At 29.7% G+C, this 19,954-nt stretch overlaps 2 protein-coding genes across 2 annotated transcripts in view; both read left to right on the top strand.

Annotated features, from left to right (window-relative positions):
• The window catches only part of LOC132932110 (tyrosine-protein kinase Dnt-like), a 69,978-nt gene that overhangs the window by 38,595 nt on the left and 11,429 nt on the right, over nt 1-19,954 (top strand). Inside the window, exons 4-6 of the mRNA XM_060998326.1 lie at nt 4,397-4,664; nt 10,812-11,211; nt 16,185-16,494. Coding sequence (XP_060854309.1) covers nt 4,397-4,664; nt 10,812-11,211; nt 16,185-16,494 — 978 coding nt within the window. The remainder of the gene's footprint in view (nt 1-4,396; nt 4,665-10,811; nt 11,212-16,184; nt 16,495-19,954) is intronic.
• Nucleotides 7,927-10,797, top strand: LOC132932111 (tigger transposable element-derived protein 4-like). Its single transcript, XM_060998327.1, has one exon. The coding sequence runs from the start codon at nt 8,673-8,675 to the stop codon at nt 10,161-10,163; it is 1,491 nt and encodes a 496-aa protein (XP_060854310.1). The 5' UTR covers nt 7,927-8,672; the 3' UTR covers nt 10,164-10,797.

Raw genomic sequence — 19,954 nt, 5'->3', positions numbered from 1 at the left:
TGTGATTCATAAATATAAAATGAATTATTGGTTTTTAAAAATGTTAATATTTATATTATTTTACTATATCGGTACTAGTCCGTACACTGTATATAGGCTTGTACGTAGCACAAAAAACATTTTTACATTATAAATTAAAATTAATTAAAGTACGAACGTACAAAACCAATTAGATTCAAGCATCCGCAGAAAACTTAATTTTTCCAACATCCAGGTTAATGAAAACGGTTTACGAGACCTCGGTCAAAGGACCTTTTCAAAGAGTTTCAATGAGTTACTTCTCGTATTTCAAAAACGATTAATTCCTCGGGAATTCCATTAAATCATGATTAAACAATGCGAAGTGATTAAACATGCATGTCGACGAGGGTCTCGCGTAAGCTCCACGGAATCAATATATATATATATATATATATATATATATATTGTATACATAAATGGATATTATTATAGTATAAACCTGACGCAAACCAATATTGCAGTATCTGATTACTTATATTTTAGTAATCGAAATCATAGGGGAGGTTAATATAATATCTTCGTACTTCCATAATTATTTGAAACTATTTTTTTTTGCTTATAGAAGAATATTAGAGTATAAGAATTGTTTGCACAGTAATATAATTTATAAACATTAAGAATTGGATCTATTTTTTAAACGATAAACGAAGAAAAGTAATATTTTACACCAGAGTACCTACTAATAATTTAATATTAAATAGTATATAATATAGAATAGATATCAAATTATATGTGACGTTATATTTTGGTCTGTCAACCAAAGAGTCAGCCTTTAATAACTTTTTTATTAACCAAGCTCACAACAGTGCGGAATATAAATTTTGACCGTCTTATAGCTTATATGATGAGGGTATTTTTAATTATAACATTGATCGGCTATCGATTTGATATTAAACTAATGGATGCAGCATTGTTTATGAATCTGTAAGCTAACACAGCTGATACCATCGTTAAGCGTAACATCGTTTCATCTGTTATCTTTCTTATTTAAATGTTAGTTTATTTATCGGTCTAAAGCTTCTATGGGAGCTAAATGTATTTTATGAAAATAGGAATGCTGTACCTATTATATTGTGTAATATCAATGAGCTCTTATTACAATTTATTTTAACGTTCGAGTAATGAAATATTATCATTGTACGTACACTTGTCGAGTGTTATTCGTTATTGGGTAATTATACTTGCAACTAACTATGTATTATCACAGGTTATATGAAATATAGCAATCATGTGTACGATAAATTAATGTTCTGTCTTATTACTATACATCACGCTGGCGATATTGGTTGTTGTGTGATCTACGTACACATAGGTCATATGATTTACGGTCAAGAGAACGGCGTCATCGTATACCCGCGTACGTATAATGATAATTATATTATACCACAATATAATAATATAATATAACAATGTCCGTAAATACTATACACACGTCATATACCACGATGACAGACGACAGTCATGCTGCATCGTTGTTATACGTTGTTAAAATATGTGGACAACGATAAGAGGTCTGTGCGCTGCTGTTGTTTGTGTGTACAATAATATAATATACAATATTGTAGGCGCGGATATCGTGTGGCCGGAAGAACGTTGAAGCCTGATGATAAAAATTTTAGACGTTGCTATAAACACTGCAGTGTATACTATAGTGGACACACACACACACACGCATATATATATATGTATATTTGTTTAGTGTAGGGCGTACATCGAACGGAAAAGGGATAAGTATTTTGGACGCCGTAAACACTGAAAACAGAGAAAAAAAAGTAGCACAAACGGAAAAAAATTGGTTAAAAAACAAATACACGTATAACGACTTTGGACGAGTGTGGGGTGAACCGCCGGAGAGAGAGACAAACATTCGGTTACGTTTCGTGACAGCCACAACCGACTCTGGGGTTTATTTACATACAAAGGTCGTCATCTCTCTATCTCTCTCCGAGTTTGTCTCGCGGGCACTGTGTACGAATGGTCGTGGCGTCGGTTTGGTATACAGAGGGTCGAGAAAATGGGATTCAATGGTCTATTCGCGCACTTTACCGTACCACAATATACATGTATGGAGTCGGCGTGGTGGCAGAGAGAAGTTACCGGGCGTGGGGGATTTGGCGCGCCGCGTGTGACACATGTGTCAGAAACAGGGTCGGAAATCTCGGCAAACTTATAGTCGCACGAGCCTGTTGCCCTCTCCATCCCTTCCTCGAAAAAGAGCTTTTGTAATCGCTTTATACAGACACAGGACGAGAAGGGAAAAGGTCTCGCGTACACATGCACACACACATACACGTATATGTATATGAAGGTGTGGAAAAAAACATTTACAAATATTTATATATACGCAGGTATTATATTACTCGTGAGCGCCCTCCGCGTGCGCGCGCGTGTGTGTGTGCGTGAACAATGTTTTACCCTAAAATACTATTGTTGAGTCGCGCGGAGGTGCATTATGTGCATGCACACACGTACAACACATCCCGTGTCGTCGTATATAATATGTACCTAAGTTGTCTGCACCGCAGCAGTCGCACCGATGAACACCGATGTGCGCCACGCACGCAGAGTATTATTTAATATTTTTATTGTATAGTTGACGACGACGAATAACGATATTATAATAGTTCATCCTCACCCTGGCCGCCGCTCCGACGATCAACGCACGGCGGTATTATATTATATTATGCGCGTTTAATATAATATACAATAATAAAATGCAGCAATATAGGTGCGAGCAGTTAATATAAAATATATATACTGTTATACACACAGGTGACTGACGTGGGATTTACGCGATCCCTCTCCCATTCCTGCTCTATCCACACACAGTTCCCGGTGATAATTCGTCCCCCACGAAACATATTATAGTCATTCGCAACGGCCCGGAACACACAGCCGCCGATTATATACATATAATGATATATAATACACGACAATGATAATTGGACACGAGCCTAAGTCCCGTGTCAAACTTACACCACCGCCGCCGCACTTCTCCCGCAGCCTATATTATACACGTCGGATTACTTTCTTTTTCATTTTTCGAATCCCTCAGACGTCCCGAGGTGGTGCTGCTGGTCCGGGTACCCCGAAAAAGGGTCTATATTATTATATTCTCCCTCTTATAAATAGGGCGATAATGGTTTTTCGAGGGTCTTGTAACGAACGGAATCGCAGCGGACTTTCCTCATTATTATAGCTGTAGAATTACCTTTCGGAATATACATAATATATAATTTTTAATATATTCATATACATGACGACATGGCCGTGATCAACGGCAGATTTCGATTATTAAATTTTCCACCGACAATTTTTTTTTAGACGCGACTTTATAAAATGTCCACCATTATACACCGTGGTCTGCAAAATGTTCTGTGATTGAAAAGTATTTTACTCTAAACAAATTAAATGTTTTGTGTTAACAATTCTTCATTAATATTAGTCATTAATTTATTTTATTACATTTATTTCAATTCAAATAATACTTACTTAAAATAAATAATTGAAAAATTAAGCGTATGTTATGTATTTAAATAAATGGAATACTTTATTTTTGTTGCATTTCATTTACTGTTTACATTCAATGATTTAAAATTATGTTTTGACTATATTTTATGTAACTTACTATTGTCTATTATATGATATTTTATATTAAAATGACTTTTGACATTTTGTATTAAACACGAATGTTAAGTATGATACAAAAACCTCGATGAACGACATTCAATATATAAACATTATACTAATAACGAAGGGAAGATTTATTGATGCGTAATAATTAGAACTATTTTGAATGGAGTCTTTAAAACACTTTTTCTATGGTAAAGAGAAAATTATAATTTTCCACAACAAGATGAGTAATAATCTAATTTGAAATCTTTAGGTAATTTTGTAATTTGTTCGTTTTATTATTTTATGATATATGTATTATTATAATAGTAACAGTATATATTTTTCATTAGAAGTGCATTTATTCAGACATTTATTATAAATAAAGGTTGACGTTACCATTTTATACTATAATAATATTAATTTACCCTCAAAAAAAGAAACCTATGTAATATTTACACGTTTCTATATGCACATATTATATTGTATAATATTATATAAGTTTATTATTTTGAACATAAAAAAATTAATATTACTGATATTACAACATTAATATTAGTCATATTCTGAAGCAAAATATACTTTAGAAACTTTTGGTTACATTAGTTTTTCAAATTAATTTGAATGAGTAGTTAATAAATTTTTCAGTTTGTTAAAATTCTCGTCAATTTCCAAAAACAAAAACAGTGTTTTATTATGCCGTTTTTACAATATATGTATAAATGAATAAAATTAAACAATAAAAAGCTATTTTTGTTTGCAGTTACCGTATACGTGGAACGTGGAATCCAATAATGGCATAGCTATGAAGAAACCGGAACTGGACATCCCGGAATCGGGATGGGTACCGTCTCACGTCCAGGTGTTCCGACTCAAGTTGCCGTGCACGGGTGTAGTGAGCTCTGAGGTACACGTTCTGCTCACTATCAACATAACTGCCGTTAATCCAAAACACGGCGATGTATCACTGGTGTTTCACCGGAACAAGATATGTCTGAAGACCACCGACATGCTCTTAGACTCGCTCATCGGTAATAGTATATTAATATTGTTACCGTTGTCATTATCCGTCCTTCTCTAACGAAATTACGATAATATTATGTTTGTGCTCCACTCTACCATATTCGTAATCAGTTCTCTAACAACTTCCTATTTTGACTAGGTACCTATTCCCTGACTTTTATAAATTAAATTTCATTACCTACATCCTCTTGAACAACTGAATCTAAACACTTGAACTTCTCAACCAAATCTATGACTCACGACCACCTTCAAGTTTATATTATATTATTATCACGATTATTGTTGGTGTAATTGATCACTACTGATTATATGCTGCATCGCCGGCATTTGAGACTCGAGTGGATTTGTTCACCAATGCCAATGAACAAACTCGTTTATGCGTTTCTTCCCGCCCCTTTACAGTGTTGTCTAACGCCTCAAACCATCCCGGAACACCATTACACTTTCGTCCCGTTTTGCATTTCAAATTACTCGCATTGTGGTGTATTTGAACTACATTGCCTTTGAAGTGGAGTTGCTGTCGGCGGTTACATTAGGTCGATCGAACTACTACCGTCAAAGGTTATGAACGGTAGTGGCGTTAGTTGTTGGGGATGGGGGTGGTACGGAACTCGGATACACTATAGGTATATACACCAAATAATTATAATAATAATACGAGTATGGTGGTGCAGATTAGGCTGTTCGATAATAATTAATCTGACGGTGAGTGGCGGGGCAGTGCACTACTGCCGCCGGCTACGATTTAATTAATTAAAATTACTTCGTAGAATAAAGTTTGAATATACGGTGTATTATGTCTCTTCGTTTTGAAAACGCATAAAACTGTTTTGTGTGCCAGACGTACGTTTTAATTTTCATTGTTTACGGTATGTCGGCGCAGCTTGTAGTTACACGAGGTTCAATAGCGCGTGGAAATCGATACAATATATTTATACCACATGACATAACGTAAAATTATGAATACTTACATGGTATATAATATACTATTATACTATATAACTATATGTTATAATAGATACAAAATCATTCTTTTATCAATAAACATTTATTCTTTTGGAAATTACTTGTACTTTTCAAAATAATATTACTACATAGTTTGACTTTTTATAATGACAATAAGTGAGTACTTACAAATTTAAATTATACCAAATACTTTTTAAACTCAAAAGTTCGCATTAAAGTAAAAGTGTTCGTTAAAATATGAAAAATAAAAACAACTACCTATAAAAAATTGTAAAAATAAATTAGATTTTCTTTTTAAAATTGTAGTTTGTTTGTACTTCGAACGATGTTAATAAACTTTTTGAGATAAACACAGAACTCAACCAAAATAATTATGCTTGTGTTCACTATGATAATAATTACCTTATACAATTATACATTATTATTAAACGCCATTAAAATTTCATATCGAATAACTATGACATGATTATATTAATATTATTATTATGATAAACCATGTATAAATTATACAAGTAGTCGTTAGTTTGTTGTATGGCAATACAGTATTCTATATTTCAATTATGACGATGATCTGATTATAATTAATGCAAGTCATTGTCGGTGGTGGTGTGTTTATATTATATACTATCTAATTTTAACATCACACAGAGGAGTATTTTTGTCAAATAATAATAATGGTATTAATTTAAATAAATTAATATAACGAAATTAAAACATTGTCAGACAATCGAAGAGAGTAATGTATTGTTAACGGTGATAGAATGGTGGTTTCTATGTCTGAGAGTAAACATACAGTAGATAGACTCTTTGATTAATTTTGGTACCTCGTTTATTGTATGTGGTTACTAGTAAGTCGAGGTAGGATTATAGAATGTGAGAAGTTATCTTAAGATCTATGTGGAGGATTCAAATATATGTAGGGATCCGTCATCATTGGAATCAGTGATTAAGGTAAGGCGAAATAGTGGGTTGATCAGAGCCCAGAGGTTAAACAAAAGTGGGGCTAGCACAACATTTCGGAGTAGGTATACTAATTCAGATTGGGGAAGTATTAGATAGTTCCGGTTTTTATCAAACGAAAAAGTATCTTTTCTCTGGAAACTATTTTACAATATAGGAATAATAGGGTGTAAGAATACATTTGTGTTTGAATAGATGTCAGATGAGAAGAATGCGAGCTTTTGTCTAACGTTTGTGCAATGTATTTATGAAGTTTTTTTCAGAAAATACAAAAATATATTAACTAGGCGGCGAATCTGTTTTATAGTGAAGTGGTTATTGTGGAAACTTAGTTTGTGACTAGTATAGTTTATATAAACAATATAACATTTGAGTATAAGTTTAAAAAAACAATGGTGAATAAGGGAATTAGACTGGTTTTAAACGTTTAAATTTTGTATCAACATTATTTCATTCGATTATTTTAATCTAGATCAGGTTTTGATTTGGTTGTTTTAAGTGGAGGAGCGTAAATATAATTAAGAATTGTTTGAGAATGATTCATCAAGGTTCACTACTAGGCAGTAAAGAATATTTTTGATTGATGTTTTTATACGTGGTATATCATTTGTAGTTTATTAGGTAAGTTATTTAACAGAGAGTACATTTTGCTGGAAGGTCTATAGATTTTGTGTAAGGTGAGGATGAATGATATCCTATCTCATGACACATATTGGGGAGTGAATTGTTTTTTCTTTAACTTTTTGTTACGTATTCAGTGACATGAAATAATTTATTTAATGTATTTTTCTTAATAGTAAAATCATATTAAATTGGTGATAAAAATAAGTATTTTAAATATTTTTAAAGCGTAATTTATGTGTAATCTGTAACTTTAATATTAATAATGTCGTTAAAGACTGTGTAATTTGAATTTGTGAAAGCACTCGTTAAATACGTCATAATCTCATTAAACTCACCAATTTATTTTTTCACTATTAACATTGGATACAAAATATAGGTTTAGTTAAACTACAAAATTAATTTTTGATTTATTCAAATTAAAATCTATAATTGATTTTCTTCATGAGTGAACTACAATAATTAAGGCTGAAATAATTGATAAGGTTATTAAATAATGTTTACAAAATAAAATGGCAAATAAACAATTTTAAAACCTAATATTATTTATTTATTTTAATAAATCACAATTTTTAACGTTATTAAACAAGGGTAAAAATAGATAAATAGTAAAAATTAACTAGTAAAAAGTAAAAAAATATTTTTTGCTATAATAATAATCATGAATGAAGAAACTATTCTACTACGGAATTAGATATCTATGAATAAAGCTATTTATTTTATATGATAATTCTTAATATAATCAATAAAATCATATTTTACTCTTATTGTTCTTGTCGGCGTGGTTAAACGGGTAAAGAAATGATCTATACAGGCTCTAAATGATTAGGAGATAGAAGAAATATTGTGGTTTTTCCTAGATTTCTCGTTGATTATTATTTTTTCCTCGCTGGTAAGAAGTGAAAACAACCACGGAAACAAATATTTACACACAGATGTAGCAGCGTAGTTATTCGCGTGCCATAAAAGTGATGGTGTTAATTTGATTTGAGCCGAACAAAAGGTTAAAAGAAACGAAAATATTACAAAACACGAAAGAAGTTTTGTCAATTTTATGTCCATAAAACATTTTGTTATAACTGTTTGTAGGTTATTAATAAATAAATGAAAACATCAAACAATAGTTTTTAATACACTTATATATATACAGTCGACTCTCGGTAACTCGAACCTCGATAACTCGAAATTCTTGATATCTCGAAAAAATAAAATTCCCCTTCAAATAACAATAACATTTAATGTTTAAATAATCTTGTTAACTCGAAAATTAATTTGACAAGTTTTTGATATCTCGAATTTTCTTATCCAAATTTAGTACTAAAAATAGTTTATTAAGGCGATTATTTTTCGTAAAACCCGACCGTAATTTAACTCTTGATAACTTTGATACAATCAGTTTTAGTTCTGCCGTCTGTTCGTTCGTTTAATCGTTTATCGTGTGAGTGTGACAGTGTTAATCAGTGGTTATTATGGCTCAAAAAAGAAAATTAACAACATTATCACTGGCAGAAAAAGTGAACTTGCTTAAAATTATTGAAAAAGGCGAAAAAAAAAAACAAGACATAGCCAAAGATTTTGGAATTCCGGCGAGTACGTTATCTACAATAATAAAAAATAAAGATGTAATTTTAAAAAACTTTAACAAAAACTCGGCAACTAGAAAAAAAATGAAACTAGGAGAATACTCTGACATAGAATCATGTTTATTAAAATGGTTTCAACAATGTCTTGACAAAAAAATTCCAATTAATGGACCTATTCTACGAGAAAAAGCTGAAGAGTTTGGACATAAGTTAGGGCATGAACATTTTAAAGCTAGCAGTGGATGGTTAACAAATTGGAAAATCAGAAATAGCGTTGTATTTAAACAAGTTTGTGGTGAAAGTGGCGCTGTAGATGTACAAAAATGTTCCGTATGGATAAATAATTTACCGAAACTCATCGAAAATTATTCACCAGACGATATTTTTAATGTAGATGAAACAGGATTATTTTTCAAATGTTTACCTGACAAAACATTCATATTTAAAGGCCAATCTTGTTCAGGTGGAAAACATAGTAAAGAAAGAGTAACACTTCTGTTAGGGGCAAATATGTCGGGCACAGAAAAATTAAGACCACTTCTGATTGGTAAGTCGAAAAAACCACGATGTTTTAAACAAATAAAATCATTACCATTAGATTATTATGCGAACAAAAAATCCTGGATGACGTCTGAAATTTTTAATTTGTGGTTAATTAAATTAGATAAAAAAATGGTCTCCGAAAAAAGAAAAATCTTACTTTTTATTGATAATTGTACTGCACACAATTTAACCTCGACTTTTAATGCTATTAAAGTGCAGTTTTTACCTCCTAATACTACGTCTGTATTACAACCATTAGACCAAGGCATAATATATAATTTTAAAATATTTTACAGAAAAGAAATGGTAAAAAAAATTGTATCGGCTATAAATGATACCAATCAAATTGTAATAAACATATTGGATGCTATACGGCTATGCGATAAAGCATGGCGACACGTAAAAAAAGAAACGATCGTAAACTGTTTTACAAAATCAGGTTTTAGAACTTCGACTGAAAATATTCCAGATGAACCTTCTGATGATAATAACGATGAATGGGATCAATTAAATATTAATGAAACTTTTACGTCATACGTCAATGTCGATGAAAATTTGGAGATTTGTGGAGAATGGACTGAGAACGATATTATCTCCGATATATTGGACGAAGATAACGAAGAAGAAATTGAAGACCAACAAATACAATCCACCATTACAAATAAAGACGCGAAACTTGCATTAGAAACATTACGTAAATATATTGAAGGCAATGAAGGTATGGAAGATTTATTTAAACCACTAGGTACTTTAGAAAATAAAATTGAGAACAATGTTTTAAATAAACAAAAACAATTAACATTACACCAATTTTTTAAAAATGATAATATGTAAGCAGGAATGTAAGAAAACATTTTTTTTATTTCTTTAATGTATAATACTTAATTTAAAAATAAACATATTTTTTAAAAGTTTTTGATAACTCGAAATTTTTAGTAAGTCGAATTTTTTTTTTTCCCCTTGAACTTCGAGTTACCGAGAGTCGACTGTATATATATATACACCACTAACTAAGCGATTAGTTAGGGCGGCAGTCCCCACATAAATCGGGATCGTCATTACGGTCCCAATACTGCGGTTATACAAGTGTTATTAGGTTTAACCCAATCATATTATATAAAATTTAGCACGGTTACAATAAAATATTAAAATCATAATTGTATAATGAAGATTTCGTTTAAAGGGTATCACAATTACATAATTGCCTTTCGTCGTTATTAATTCGAATACACAGAAGCACAGATTAACTTCATTCTGGACTGTCAGTAAGTAAACTTTCTAAGAGGAGTGAGGACCCATATAGGCAACAAGTAACCGCGATATTAGGACTCTCCCCCTAAACAAAATCCCCCTAAATTGTTACATTTTGGGTTTCTATTATAGAAGAGGTTAGCGCCCCCCCTCCCAATATTATCATGAGCTGACTTGACTTGTGCTTTTTTTCATTAAAATTTCTGAAAAATCTCACGTGTCTGTCTGTAGGCAAAGATGGTTCGTTGGAGACCAACCTGATTGATGAATTGCCTCCAAGCCAACAGCAACAGCCTGCAAAGTCTCCAGCCCAACCACCACTGCTGTCGCCACGATCACAACCCGACAACGAAAAATCATTGATAACGCAACCTTCGTATAGTGGAACACCCGGAACTGTGCAGGTCGCAACTGCTGTGGCGACTACTGGCAGTGGAAATACCGCATTAACTTCGCCCAAACAAGGTGACGAAACGCCTGAAGAGTTGGTACCCACAAACGGTGCTTTCTTCTTTGCACTCGGTTGTGGGTGTGCGCTTATAGTCACTCTGGTGGCCGTCACGTTCGCTCTGGCTTACAAGCGCACCAAAAAATCGTTGCTCATCAGGTCTAAATCCAAAGAGTCATTACAGTGAGTATATATTATAACATTCGAATAGTTTTTGTGAATCATTGTCTACTAACTAAGTGATTTAGCAATAAAATAGAATTTCATTCGTAAGAGTAATTAGAAAAAGTATTCAAAAATATAATATAATAAACTGTAATATTCCATTTATTCGAATAGTTAATGAATCTAAGTATGGCACAATTTAAAATATCTGAGTTTTTTACCAACTGATTAATAGTTAATACCTATATAATTTGTGAACCACATAACTCGTACAATATATGTGATTACGTGATTATGTTTGTGCCACAAGGTAACTTTTGAATAACTTTTCGACTGCTGGGACCAACACATGTTATGATATGTTTATCATAATATATATATAGTATTGTACTCGAAAGTTTACGATAAACTTTTTTTGTTGAAACCATCACCAAAAATAGTCTCCGAGCAAAGAAACTTCAAAAGATTTTTTTAGTGTCTTAAAACAATGGTGTTAGAATAAAATAAACTAATTTTACTAACCAAGTCGTTATTTTATTCATTTTAATTTTTCATCTTATTATTACTTTTTGCAATTTCGTGATCTCTAGTAATGATTTTAACTCAACAAAACATATTTAGTCTCTGTATAGTATATAATATTGCTTGGTATTTGTATAATAATACAATTTTCGGCATATCACATTAAATAGAAACTATAATTACTAATCATTAATACATTATACATCTGTTGACTGTTGCATAATTCATAGTAGGTAATTACTTATGCTGATTTTATTTTATAAATTCAAATGAATCAATAAAATCCATTAATTTGTTTTTTTTTTTTAATAAAATTAATTAACAATATTTAGTTTTAAACTCGGTTGATCTTGGTTATAAACGTTGTACGTATTGTATTAAAGGTTTAAAATCAATGTTGGATTTAGAGAAAAACTAGCTAGGTATGTGTTTTTTTTTCAGACTTTTTATTTCATTACGACTGTACGTCTGAAAACAAAGTTCTTTTGGCAGTCCCCTATATAGCATTATTGCACTCTTATTATCTATTTCAGACCAAATACGCAATATAAAATAATTATCTAATTACTTTGAGTCAAGCACTGTTTCTTTTTATTAGTTTTGTCAAACTAACAAGTATAAGAAACTTTTATACTTCTTTTTACAATAGTTGACAATGGATATTATTTACAATACCGTTTTAAGATGTATATATACTAACGAATTGGATTGTATTTAACATTTTAAAACTACTAATTAAAACGTTAAAATTAATCCTTTATTTTTAAACACGAGACGTAGATTATTAGTTCTGTGATTTAAAAAGTTTTTTCATCTCAATGTATGAAATTTTAAAATTTAACAGAAACTTTTTTAAATGGAAATATTAGTTATTATTGATAATTATAAAATAAAGTAGATACTCAAAATAAAATAAAAATATTCATAGTCTTTTTTTTCATTTAATCGAGAATTGTCTACATTTACTATTGGCCATATATTTGCAACGTTATATATAATAATAATAATAATATATAATTATCATAATACTTATAATATTGGTGACACAAAAATATCACATTGTTTCGTAATAGTCAATGAGAATACCTCAATAGTTAATTTGCATCTCGTGTGGGTTTCATCATTTCAACATTGAACATATTTTCACTGACTGGTGTACATAAACACGCATGACTGAGAATATTTAAGTTACCTGAATAATTGACTAAATCGCCATATATGAACGCTGATTCTATCACTGCTATCATGTAATTCGTCATCTCCGCCGTTAATCTTAACCATGAGGGCTGGCCTTCATGATCTTACAATACAGTTTATTAGTACTGATATCAATTAACTGATAATCAAGCATTTTATATCATCTAATATGCGTATTTGTTATCATTATATTATATAACATATACGTAAATTATTACTATCTGAAAATCACTCCAAATGGTCACTACTGCAGAGGATATGTTTAAATACAAACATAAAAATAACAACAATAACAATAATATAAAGTTTAAATACTAATATAATCCCGTAATTACGATATACGACGTTCTCCATTGTGTAATAAAATGTTCAATGCAAAATTTATAGTTCAGCATTTACGATAAATAACAATACAAATTTAATAATGTTCTTTTCAAATATAAATATTTTAAATTGATTGATACAATATTATTAATGTTGTACTTTACAAGAACGTATTTTATTATTGTAATACTTCGCATATCATTTATGTACAGTGTACACATTGTAATTAATACATATGCATATCATGCATTAAATTCAAATAGCATTGATTGGTTATTATTTTTTTTAATTTCATTATTTAATTTATATTATAACTAGAATAAGTATGTTATTTTGGTTTTAAGTGTTTATTTGTTTTTTAATTAATTCTGTGTTTTTGACATTAAACGTTCTTCGACAATACAAAAAAATCAGAAGCATCATCAAAGTTTCTAGAGTACACTTCTGTAAAGCCTTAAAGTAACGATTTTCACATTTCACGAGCGAAAAAGACATTTTCCAGAGAAATTTCAAAGATCCGAAGTTTTAACGAATATGCACTTATTTATTTTCAAATAAAATTGTTTTCCGAGTTAGTATTTACATGTTTAAATGTTATGAATACAAATTTCAACTTGTTCGAAACGCATTACATACTTATAATACTATAAAATACATGCAATACTGCGTATGAATTATAGAATTAATCATATTTAGTTATAAATTATATAAATATTATGTATTTAATTTATCAATTATGGAAAAAAATAATTGTTATAAAAAGTCTTTTAACTTACAAACTATTTTTATGGCGATAAATTATTATATTATGTACTTACTCAAAAAATGATATATTTTTTTATTATTAGATGAATGTATAAAGTGAATGACATTTTGAAACAACAAAATTTATTTAAAATTAATCTGTTAATCCTCAGTAACACAATTTGTCGTTGTTGTTATTATCGTTATTCGTTATGTTTTTGTGATTGATTGATATTTTTCATGGCATTTACCTGCCTCCAATAAATATTGTTTTGAAGAGGGGAGAAAAACGTGACACATAACGTGAAATTCCCAAGTGGTCTCCTGTATATATGAACACATGGTTATGTTCAAAAATGATTATATTTGTTCCAAGAGATTAAAGGATATTTGTTATATCATATAGCAAAGTTGTTGTGACAAAATAAAAAAAACGTGTTCTCCAAATTAACTTATTAAAATATAATGTACATATCCAAAGTAGATACATAAATATAGCTGTTATATTATGCTTTTCCGTGATAAAAACTAATTTTAAACATTTTAAAGCTTTCTATTAAATTAGGTTTATTTTTTTGGTTATATGATCGTTAGCATTTCATCAATCCAAGCAGTTTAATGTGAATTCCATGGTAAAAATATTCCGATTATCATATTTACTATAATTTCATAATTCTTGATGTAATACACTCAGCTTGTAACTAACATTAATTGAACACGCGTTAGCACATAAAAAAAGTTTTAGAATAACACATTTTACGCTACTTAATATGATTAATACAATAATGTAGGTACATACAAATATGTAGGCATGAATTATAAATATCCTCGTAATGTTTGCCAACCATCATTCGGAGCTTTTTAATTTGTTATACATTTCTTTATTATGATGAGCATTTCGAGTTTATGATTAATTTTAACTAAACAATACACATTTCTATGTAGTTTAACGTTCAAAGGATAATCGTTGTAAAAAAAAAAAATATTTTTTTTTACTTTTGTTGATTTAAAACTACAACTATTTTTTACTCCCGATAAAGTGAGTCCAGCTATAAATAAAATTTAAACAAACAATATTTTGGCGTATTTATATTTTGCTTTGTATTTTTTTGACAAATAATATTTATTTATGTTCACTAAACAGTACACGTTTCTGGGTAAAGCCAAGAGCTTATAATATTAATTCAATTCACGATTGAATAGTTAATAAAAAAAATCTAATATTTCATCTGCTGAAAAAAATGAAAAATGTTCACTTCAAAATATGACTTTTTCTATTTATCGTTATGAATTGGCGTGTTATCAGGGTGATAAACTTCTATATAATGTTATGATAGGCTCTTTGTGTGGATACTGCTACCTAAAACGAGGTAACCAATGATCGCATGAACACAAATAATATATGCGCCAGGTTTCCTTCGAATAGGTAATCAAAATAAAAGTATATGGTAGACCAGAATATAACTCACAATAAATTAATTGTAAATTAAGTAAAACACGAATAATATATTTTTTTTACATAAATAAATTTAAAAAAAATTATTAGGCTACCGCAGTTTGGTTGAAGTTATATTACATATCATTTAGAATAAAAAAAAATAAACAATTTGTAGATTTTAAACAAAATAAAATGTCAATGAAATATCCATAAGGTAAGTAGATACCTAAGCGAAAAACATTGAGTATTACTTATAATACTGGTATATTTGATCATTCGACGTGTACAAAAATTGTATGGCTAATTCATATTTAATGACGTGGATAATTTACAATTGAGATTTTGAGCAAAATAATGATATATTATTTTATCGATTTTTGGACCATTTTAAAGCTCCATTCAATTTGTCAAATACGATGACTTATCTATCGTATTGCTTTCAAATGATACACCATTTTGACTGCCTGTAAAAAAACGAAATCAGATGAATGCTCAAGCCCAATAATGAATCTTTTCTGACTTATTTATATATTTACTTATTACTTTTATTGTAACGTGGTTTTTAAATTTTTTTTTATTTGTTTACTCGGACATTATTCTCCGAACCTTTAACAGCATGTCGTCTTTTTTTCTAGCATCATTTTTTTCATCTTACATATATTTTTATAATATGTTCCCTGTGGTTGTGGTTTTGTTATGTTTCTTTTACTTTTTTCTTTCTCAAAAAAAAAAAATAATAAACCATTACGTTTTTCTCCTGTTTCAGCACCAGTTATACGAGTGCCGCATACGTGGCCAACCCCAACGTTTTAGTGCGCGTCGGCTCGGTGACCAGCACCAGCGGTACTTACGCGACCATCAGAAGCCTGCGGAAAACAGCTGCATCAATGGGAGAAGACGATCTCCCGAACCACTGTGTAATCGGCGGAGTTGCCGGAAACAAAGTTAGTAGTCACGTGTCACCATACGCCACCAGCTACGTGGCGACGGCAGCCGGAAGTAATAATTATCACGTCTACTCGAAACCAGCGTCGCCCACGGCATCCAAAATATCATATTACGCCTGCACGCCACTGGTGAGTATCATCTCCACCGGTAAAAACCTCCGAAACTATCGTATTAACTCAAATAAACAATAATAATATAAACATAATATTATATAAGTAGCTGTCTTAATCGTTCTATATTGAATATTCGTAAAATATGGCTTAAATATAGACATACAATATGTATAGGTTTATAATATTATACGCGTGTTTATAGTTTTAATGTGCTAAAAACACTGCAGCTTCACGTCTGCAGCTGCTGACTCCTGCGATATACGTTTATTCGGGCCTTTATTTATTTATATGTCTACCCTCTCTACTCTATAGGTTATGTTTGAACGAGTTTTTCGCTGACGTTTCTCCTACACTACCCTTTCTTGTATGTAGTCGTGTCTCGTCATCCCAATAGGAAACCATTAACGCAGAATTTCGGTTTGTTGTTGTTTTACATGATAATATGATATGTATCATATATATATTTTATTATTAATTAAGGAGGTTACTGTATTCAAACTCCTCTCGTGAGGAACGTCTCTAACAAATTAATATATGTGCTTTAAGATTATAACAGCCCTATAGATCCTAATAAAATGCACAATAAACGAACAATTTATATTTTTTAAATAAACTCCTCCCATCTCCAAGAAACTATTCACATTTGCAATTTTCATAAATGATATATATACATATAAAACGCGTTTTATTAAAATCAATCGTGGTATACAAATAAATAATAAAAAATTATTATAGGTACATTTCATATAAATGATATAATATTTTAGTTATTTTTATATTAATTATGCAACAATTCAATTAGTTAACAATAGTTTATAACTATTCGTTTATGTATTCTTTGATAACACAGAAAGTAACAAAAAATATGAATGTATCGGATATTATAATAAAGCAATCAAGTTTAGAATTATTTAGAATTATATAGCATTTTCATCTAATAAATATTATGTGGGCATGCAGCAGTGGCCAGCCGCATGCCACCGTCCAATATTTTAGTTTTATTTTGGTGATTAAAAATGGTAAAAAAAAATGGTTATTGAGAAAAATTTATACAAATGACATGATCACTCTGTACAAATATAATATAATATAATAAAATATTTTTATCACTATATAAAATGCTATTCTGAGAACTTCAATTTTTAAAACGTAACCTTTGATTGCAACGCTAAGTTAGCGTCGCTAACCTAACCATGACAAGTAGAAGTAACAAAAATTATTGCCAAGATTAACACTAAATTTTCTCATGCTCATTTAAGTGTTGATTATATTATCATTTTGGTTTTTTTCCTTGGCTTTTTTTCCATATTCCAATGCATACATAATATATTTTAAGTAGGTTATACATAAATATTTCATTTTTAATAAAATTTTCTGCAATATTGTAGTTCGAATTCAATTATTTTAAAAATTTTAAAAACCAATCAATACAATATAATATCAACCATAAATTACATGGATTGAATGTAGATACTATTAATTTAATTATTATACCCGCTATCAAATAAAATATTCTATTTTCATTATTTTACGTAATTTTATATCTTAGTGAATCTTAAAGATATGATAGTTGAAAACTATAATATGTTTTATATTTATGATAACTGATAAGATATAGAAATATAGAATATCTAATTTTTAAACATAATTTTTCAAAATATAATGGCTACAATCAAAGAAACTGATTATTTCGTAGGTGCGTAAACTTCACAAAGGATTAGACATACAAAGATATACAAGAATAAGAAAGGAATAGCTCTGTTATAAAGTAAAGTTGAATTAAACCTATGTAGAGTTTATCGGGCATGGTATAACCAGATAATGAAAGAGGTAAACAGTACAGGATTATACAAGGAAGAGGGATGTATGAAGCCTTTGGATTAGGGGTGAGTCCAGACAAAGAAGACAATGTAGCCTCAAGGGCTAGGAGTGGTATACATCAAAGAATACAATGAGGTGCGTGTTATCTCTTTAGAAAATATATAGGGTTGCCATAATTTTAAATTTAGTCAAGATTAAATTAATTTGTTTCAAAACGTACGCATTCGTTCTTTCGTTGAAGACAGTCGTATTTTTTTTAAATATTAATAGTATTATAATTTTTATGATTATAATGGTTAATAATGAATGTAAATAATATCAAGTAATTGATAACGTATCCTTTAATAGTTTTCATTTACTATGCTAATGAATAGCTTTTATATTCTTTCTAAATTTAAATATATATATATTATATATTGGTTTCGATTTCATCAACAGTTATAGGCTTAATAATAATTAGAGTTGAAAATAATAGTAATTATAATCTAATTATTTAGTAACATTTAAACCTTATTTTATTTATTTTTTTATTCTAAATTGTAATTCGTTTTAATTAGTTTACTAAAGCATGAACTTATAAATTCTAATTTAATTATTTTAACGTTTGATGATAATAAATTAACATTCATGAGAAATCTTAAAAACAATCATAAATTAATTGTATTCATTGTATAATAATCAAGTCTTTGTTAAGACGAACAGTTATTCTTTATGCTATTTTAGGGAATTGTATAATTCATTATTAATTATTATTCAACATAAAAGAAAGCTTTCAGTCAACGATTAGTCTTACATTTGACTTGTAAATTAATTTTTATTCGTGTATACATCGATTTTATTTAACACTGAGATATTTTTGTACTTGGTTCTCAATAACCTTGTTTTATTAATATTATTCATTTCATAATTTAAAAACCTGTTTATTTATATAAAATAAAATAAAACAAATTTTTTTTTTAAATTGAAAGTATGGTATTTTCAATAAGCGCAAATAATACAATTTTAAGTGATTCAATATTATTAAAAATTGAAAAAAAAAATGTTTTAAAACGTTCTGAAATATATTAAAGTTGATTTTATTCATAGCTAAAAGTTGTATGCAAGTATGTTATATATTGTACAACTTACCCCAGCGTCGGACAGCGTGTTAATGATTATAGTTGTAGGTTTATACATTATGCGGGATATGTGTTAATTAGTGTCATTCGTTACTTAACCGGTCATTTTCATGTGATAATCACGGCTGTTGTTCGAGATTTCCTCTATTAACCAATAATCCATAAATTATAGACACGTAAATTAACTCTGAAACACCATTGTTCACCTATTCCACATATATTTGTTCATCAACTTCCCCACCGCATCCATTCATATCGAATTATAGTAAACGAAAAATCAATATACCACTGTTACACTTTCCCCCTTGGGTGACACGATCATTACGCAAAATCGTTTCGCGTGATTTAGACCCATTACGGCAGATAAATCATCCTCGCGGTTGCGACCATAATCGATTACCACCCTGCAAATGGGCACCAAGCCATTTAACAGGATTAGAAACACGAATACCCTCCCGGTAGATAATGTCTTGAATCAATGTCCTGGCACATTTTTTTCTATTTATTTATTTATGTTTATTATAATTTTTTGTCCC

Source organism: Rhopalosiphum padi, chromosome 1, assembly GCF_020882245.1.
Source record: "Rhopalosiphum padi isolate XX-2018 chromosome 1, ASM2088224v1, whole genome shotgun sequence".
Lineage (NCBI taxonomy): Eukaryota > Metazoa > Arthropoda > Insecta > Hemiptera > Aphididae > Rhopalosiphum > Rhopalosiphum padi.
Note: the sequence above shows the minus strand (reverse complement) of the source record. Positions and strands in the feature narration are given on the sequence as shown.